The sequence below is a fragment of the Tupaia chinensis genome, unplaced genomic scaffold (assembly GCF_000334495.1).
Source record: "Tupaia chinensis unplaced genomic scaffold, TupChi_1.0 Scaffold143814_1, whole genome shotgun sequence".
Taxonomy (NCBI): domain Eukaryota; kingdom Metazoa; phylum Chordata; class Mammalia; order Scandentia; family Tupaiidae; genus Tupaia; species Tupaia belangeri.
The window spans coordinates 336,423-343,324 of record NW_006203664.1 but is presented as its reverse complement, the minus strand read 5'-3'; the positions used below and the strand labels follow the sequence as shown (position 1 = coordinate 343,324).

General features: G+C 39.8%; 3 protein-coding genes across 3 annotated transcripts in view; 1 reads left to right on the top strand and 2 right to left on the bottom strand.

Annotated features, from left to right (window-relative positions):
• KIAA0753 (KIAA0753 ortholog) overlaps positions 1 to 988 on the bottom strand; it is an 86,687-nt gene extending 85,699 nt beyond the window's left edge. Inside the window, exon 1 of the mRNA XM_014582795.2 lies at positions 896 to 988. The gene's annotated coding sequence lies outside the window, so the exon portion shown is untranslated. The remainder of the gene's footprint in view (positions 1 to 895) is intronic.
• Positions 23 to 2,945, top strand: TXNDC17 (thioredoxin domain containing 17). Its single transcript, XM_006165143.3, has 4 exons — positions 23 to 501; positions 1,073 to 1,154; positions 1,779 to 1,854; positions 2,726 to 2,945. The coding sequence occupies exons 1-4, from the start codon at positions 357 to 359 to the stop codon at positions 2,792 to 2,794; spliced, it is 372 nt and encodes a 123-aa protein (XP_006165205.1). The 5' UTR covers positions 23 to 356; the 3' UTR covers positions 2,795 to 2,945.
• Positions 2,946 to 3,976: 1,031 nt separating this feature from the next.
• The window catches only part of MED31 (mediator complex subunit 31), a 7,490-nt gene continuing 4,564 nt past the window's right edge, over positions 3,977 to 6,902 (bottom strand). The window contains exon 4 of the mRNA XM_006165144.3: positions 3,977 to 4,346. Coding sequence (XP_006165206.1) covers positions 4,154 to 4,346 — 193 coding nt within the window. The 3' untranslated portion in view covers positions 3,977 to 4,153. The remainder of the gene's footprint in view (positions 4,347 to 6,902) is intronic.

The following is a 6,902-nucleotide window of genomic DNA, read 5'->3' as shown; positions in this document are numbered from 1 at the left end:
ACCAGCCGCAGGGTGGCCTGGGAGTCGTTAAGGCTCCGAACCTGGAGAGGGCTCAGATGTAGCGGGTCGGCCGACTCTGCGGCCAGTGTCCATGGGACTGGGGCCGGATTAGGGAAGAAGCCTGGGTTTGGGAGTGGAGATGGCATCAAGAAATCTGAGAAACGAGAACAGAAAGACGCTGCGGGAGAGTTATGGCCTGCAGAGGCTCCCGTAGCGTTTCAGGGTGGCGCTGCTTTCGGTAGAGACCTCTCCCCCAGCCCTTCCGGAAGCGGCATCTCTCCGCCCCACGCTGTCCCCGCCCTGCGGCGAGGCGGCTGCACCTGAGGGTTCTTCCAGCCGTACACTGCCTGGTTCCGATGGCCCACTACGAGGAAGTGAGCGTGCTGGGCTTTGAGGAGTTCAACCAGGCCGTGGAGAAGCACAGCGGAAAGACCATATTTGCCTACTTTACCGGTTCTAAGGACGCCGAAGGGAAAAGCTGGTGCCCCGACTGCGTGCAAGGTGAGACTGGGACCCCGGGGCTGCTGCCCAGCAAAAGTGGAAAGGCCAAGGCTACGGCCAGAGAGCAGGGTTTAGAAAAGAGGAGGAGGGCGTCTCGTTCCCACAGATCCACGAGACATCCAGAGCTGTCCCCTTGCCGCCTCTATTAAGTCCTTCCCCACCCTGCCTAGAGTGCTCGTTTACTATCCCATCCAGGTGATCGTGGAATCTAGTTCTTAAAAACTTTCACCCTATAGCAAAAACTTTTTAAAAATATCACCTTTCACTTCCCCATTATGTTTAGTGTCTTACAGGACCTGAGTCGGTCCCTTTTCAAAAGTCAGCAAATACTTATGCTTTGCATTGCTCTGGGCACTTTGGCTGGGGGCACTCAGGTGTCAGACGTGGTCCTTACCCTTAAAGTGGTTCGAAGTCCAGAAAACACCTTGACTTCTGTTGACCTTTTCAGTTAATCTGGAGCTCTAACTGCAGGCTAAAGTCTACTGGCGAGAGGAAAGAAGGGCTATTGTTCGTTAGTATCTAATTTATTGTAAATGTGTAATTTTGTATCAACTTTTTTTTTTTTTTAAAGCTGAACCAGTCGTACGAGAGGGATTGAAGCATGTTGGTGAAGGATGCGTGTTTATCCATTGCCAAGTAGGAGAGAAACCTTAGTAAGTAGCAATGTGTACTACTTTATTTCAGACATGTATTAGTCTCTTGTAAACTTGAGGAAAGCCACAGAGACTCACTCAGGTTCTGTGTTCCAAGGTAAAGTGTAAGTCAGTTAGAAACTATTAAATACAAATTTTAAATGAAAATGTTTCACCATTTGAATTAATGAGTTATTCAATGTACTTGGCCTCATGTAAGTTCACTGGCTTTACCTTTTAAAAAAAAATATTTACTTAATTTTATTTATTTATTCATTTATTTTAAGTTGGCCAGAAAGAGAGACAGAGAGAGAGAGAGAGAAAGTGAGAAAGCAAGCCACCAGGTTCAGGACTCAAACCATGGTCGGCCATGTGGGAGTGTCCAGCTCCTTAACCACCATGCCACCTGCTGGTCCCCACTGGCTTTACTTTTATTTTCTATCTCTGTCACATTTTATTATTATCATTTTTCCTTAGTCACATTCTATAGAAACTTTGCACAGAGTAATGGGTAAATCATAGTCCTTCAGGTGTTTTAAATGTTTACAGCAAGAACAATGATTAAAGACTAAATGTATACATCAAATATTAAATGAGCTGTAATATAAACCAAATTTTTTTCATAATCACTTCTTTCTGGAATAGTTGGAAAGATCCAAATAATGACTTCAGAACAAAGTTGAAAATAACTGCAGTGCCTACACTACTTAAATATGGAACAGTGAGTATTTCTTTAAATTTGTTGGGACTGTAATTCACTTTTTCAAAATTTTTTTTTAAGAGAGATTTTTGTAGTAGGGCAGTGTGCATTGAGGGAGACAGAAACCAAGAAATCTCACCCCCGCCCCAAGGGGGGATGGCCATATCACATTCCCTTCTCCTCTCAGGATCTTGGGCATGCACACACATGCACCTGGAGTTGAGTTTTAAGCCACCAGATCCCAGACTTGAACCGTGGTCTGCTACGTGGGAGTCCAGCAACATAACCATTGTGCTATCTGCTGGTCCCTCAAAATTCTTTTTAACTTGTTCTAACCTAACTTAGGTTCTGATTTGAAAAGATTTTGACATTCATCCCAAACGTCACATTACTATTCAGAGTGAATTTAAAATACACAAATTGGCTGTCTACTCCTGTGGCTGAATTATTAATGCAAATACCCAAATAGTTCTTTTTCTTGTTTTTAAGCCACTCTTCTTAGAAAATTCTACAGCCAGAGGCTGATTGACTGTTTTTTAAAACATTTGCATCAATGGTTGTTTTCTGTTTAATCCATAACTCTAGTTGAAAGAAAGGGCCACTCTAGTTTAGTCACGCCCCTGGGATTCTAAATCAGAGGGTTGAGGGGAAAGAGAGAGGATTGAGCCTGCTGGCTCCTGTATTAGGCTGTGGAACTTCCTGGTATTTTAGATTTAAGTTCCTTGAGGCAAGTGTTTTAATGATTCATCCTAAGACAGGTATCTTATGTATTTTATAAAACTTGTTATAACTAGTTAATAGTTTCTAAATGGCATAATTTCTATGTTCAAAGATTTGTATCATTCCATAGAACTCATTCAGCAGTTAAGGTGTGACTCTTCTTCTCTTACAGCCTCAAAAACTGGTAGAATCTGAGTGTCTTCAGGCTGACCTTGTGGAGATGTTATTCTCTGAAGATTAAGATTTGATTATGGCAAATGTCTTGATTTCCTGATTTAGTATAAAGAAACTTCATAATTGCTTTAAATTGATGTTAGCAATAACTAAATGATGCTTGGAAAATTGGTTTATATCTAAATAATAGATGGTATTAAAGTGATCACAAACCTTCAGTTTGCCTGGAATATATGGATATCTTCAAGAGATGAATAGAGTGAGTCTTTAAGACTGGCAGTAACAGCTCAAAGGAGTGTATTTTTTTGGAGGTGATAGAAATAGCTAAAAGTCCCTAATAGTGCAGTGAGAATTCCTAAAACTCCAAAGGAATTAGGGTCTTTTACCTAAAATCATATGAATTTGCAAACCACCTAAATTCCTAAAATCCCTTCTTTGGCTTTGGCATATTGACCTTAAGCTAGGAAAGCACAGTGCTGCTAATCAAGCCTCTGCTTAATAAAGGTAGTTTTGTTTTACAGCCATCTGAACATGCTTGGGATGAGGCAGGTGGCAGAGAAACCAGACTATAATGTGGTGGGAAGAACTCTAGCCTGTGAGTCAGCCACACGTAATGCTACCGCTTAGTAGCTGTGTAACCATAGGCAAGTTACTTTACCTGTCTAAATTTCAGTTTACTCCTTTATAAACAAGGATTGTTCTGAGGATAAAATGAGAATGCAAGGAAGTACTCAATGTGACACCTGGTTTGTGGCCCCTGCAGATAAATAAATGTTAGCTTTTCTAAATGAGCATAAGTATTAGAGGCTCCATATTTTTGTTCTAGTCTAAGGTCAAAAATCTGATTAATAGTTAACAACCACTCCTTCTGCCATCCCTAGATTAGGGGAATCCAGTGACTCTTCCTTAAAACCATCTTGCAAAGCAGGTGGTAATACAGGTATGGTCCTCTCTCCTTCACACAGCTTGTGCTCTACGATTTCAAGAGGTCACTGACTCCATTCCTCTCATTCTGTAGAGAACGTGGGTGGAACAGCTAATGTTAGAGACAGCAGGTTTCAGGAGGACTTGGCCAAGGCACTGCTATGTATCAGGCACAGAACTAGACTCAGAGTTCAGTGTATTTGGTGGCTTTCCCCTACCCCACACCTCCTCAAATGGGCCTAAAGCACCTAACTTTTCCAGTCTTACTCAGCTGGTTATGTTAAAAGTTAAAAACTTACAAATCCACAGGGAAATCAAAGAACGGTTCCACTTTAACAAATCTATTAACAATAAAAATTTAGTTGGATTAAAAAGCACACTAAAGGTTCTGGGTGCTGCCACAATAAAGGTAGGTAGGAAGAGTTTTGTTTTTCTTTGTCTTCACTGTACAAAAGGAGTACATTATATACATGTCTCAGAAGCCTGGTCTGTATCCAGCTTTTCATTTTCCTGATGTGTTATTTTGCTGTTGCTGCTCTGCCAGGGCTTGCTGAAGACGCATCCGCTTCCGGGAATAGTGTTGCCAGTGTAGGATTTGCTGTTCATCAATAAATTTCGCACACTGAGCATTCACCAACTCCTTTCGGAAGTGTTCATATTGGAGCAGTTCTAACATGTGTAAACACTGAGGGTACCTGGGTTTAAGTTTATAAGTTAATAATCAACATACTTCAGTCAGTAATGCCATGTTCTAATTCAGTTACTCTTAAAAATCATCTTGTATAGCCTACCATCTCTGTAACATTAACTTAGTACATTTTGGTAGTATAAGGGTCTACCCCACCCCCGCCCCAACTTACTCTGAAACTAATTATCATGAATCTGTATTAATAGAAAACTTTTCAAAAGGGAGAAAGTTTAAGTTCAGAAAGTTTAAATAACTTGCCCAAGACCACACAGCACAGTAAATGGTAAGCAGAGTTAACATTTGGGGATAAATCATCTAGTGTTTTCCAAAATGAAGAACGTAAACACTTTTTATTGTAGTAATTAAGTGCTTAAGAGCTATTGGTTTCTCATCAGCAGAAAATCTTTTCTAATTTTTGAAAGTGAATCAATTTGAAGAACTGTGCAAATACAGTTTTCCACAGGGATATAGCAATTCTGAAAGTACTTTATGTATAACTCTAGAATTGAGCAAATAGGTAAGAATACTGTGGATAAAGAAAGCCAGATTTGTGATGAAGAGGAGTTATAAGGCCAGTCCTGTGGCTGAGTGGTTAAGAGAGCCGGGTCCCACATGGACAATCACAGTTCAAATCCTAACTCAGCAGCTTGAAACACATGCCAGGTACATTTGTACATGTGCCCAAAATCCTAACGGGAAGGAGAAATGAAAGAAAAAGGATTGCAGTGTGACCATACCCCAGTGGGGGGATACTTCTCATTCTTTCTCTCCCCCTTGCATGCACTTTCTCCTCTGACAGTAGAAAAAGTAAATAAAAAAGGAAAAAGAGGTTATAGGTAAGGAAAGGGGGAAGGCTAGAATGAATCCTGTGTTGAGCCGGAATAAAACATCAGCATGTGCTCATAGCATATACACAAATGTAGAAATAGACAGTGTGTACATGTTTACATGTGTGTGTATATATATGTGTGTGTGTGTGTGTGTGCATACATATATATATATATGTAAATCTAGCTCCTAAGCTTTGTGTGCTGAGAGTGCCCAGAAGCAATGACAGTGGTGCTAATGAGCACACACAGTGCCTAGGTCAGTTTTGAAAAAAGCATTTTCCAGGGATCTTTGGAGATGGTTAATTCCAAGGCTAGAACACAGAAAGTACAAGAGCAGCCTGGAATAGTACATAGTGTCAGAAAAAGAAGTACTAAAAATTGATAGGGATACATCAAATGTACTGAGGAGCTAATGTTAAGGCATTCCCAATAGCCAAATCTGGAAAAATCAGACCAAGAAAATACATAGCTGTAATCCACAGGATAAAATAAATCTAAAAGTTCATACTGGTACAGTTTTTTAATAAATCAAAAAGAGAATGTCCTTCCTTACAATAGTATACTAACTAATAAAGCAGAATAGTGGAATCAGAACGTCACCACAGTAAAAACTGTTTCCGATAAGTGTCTTCAGCAGTGGGCCAAGATATGCAGGAGACAGTCACAATAGACTCAAAGAATTTCCCTAGAAGGTACTTATCAAATACATAAAGACTAATAGTAACTTGATATGGAGAAACATAGAAGGCATCGAGTTAGCCATGTGATCAAAATTAACATCACTTGTAATGGGACAGACAGACTTCATGTGACCAAGAAGGATAAATCACTTCCATGTTACGGTCATGGAGAAAAAAGAACACGAGAAAGACCGTGGAACTCAGATCAAGGGAGACTGAAAAGAAATAAAAACAAGATACAGAATATAAACCTAGACTGGATACTGTATTACAAGACACCAGTGGGACACTGGCAAAATATGAATGAGTTTCGAGATGAGGTAATAAAAATGAAATTAAAGTCCCAGTTTATTTTGGTGTTTAAAAAAAAATCCTGAAATCTATGCATAGTGTTTTCAGAATACCCATTTCCCATACACTTTTTGAATAGACCTCTAAAATATTTAAAATATTAGGGAAGAATACACAGGAATGCTCTACTCTTCTTCCAGCTATTTGGTAAGTGAAATTGTTTCAAATTGAAAAAACTAAATTTAAACTATGATAAATTATATAGAGAATACATAGAGAAAAATGTAAAATGTGGAAACTTGGATTGTCAAGAAAGTTATCATTTTTGCATAGAAACAGAAAAATACATGACAACTTTCCTAACAACCCAACTGTATACTAGAGCAGTGCTTCTTCAACTTTTTAAGTTCCTTTTTTTATTGGAATTCCTGGCTTACATATAAGTGTTGTACGCCTTTGTGGGATATAGCATGGTTTTTTTAAAGCATGTATCTTAAACTTTAATGTGCACATGAATCACTTTTTAAAATACGGATTCTGATTCAGTACGTCTGGAGGAGGGCCAAGTTCTCTATTTCTAACAAGCTCCCAAACAATATCAACACTGCTGGTCTGAAGACCACATTAAATAACAAGACTTGATACCAGGCTGTCTTTCCAAGATATAAAAGGTTTCCTATCTACACTTCAAAAGTGTACAGTTGCCACCCTTGCCGAGCGAGGCGGAGGCGGGTGGAGGGGCCCTGTGCCGGCCCACATGGG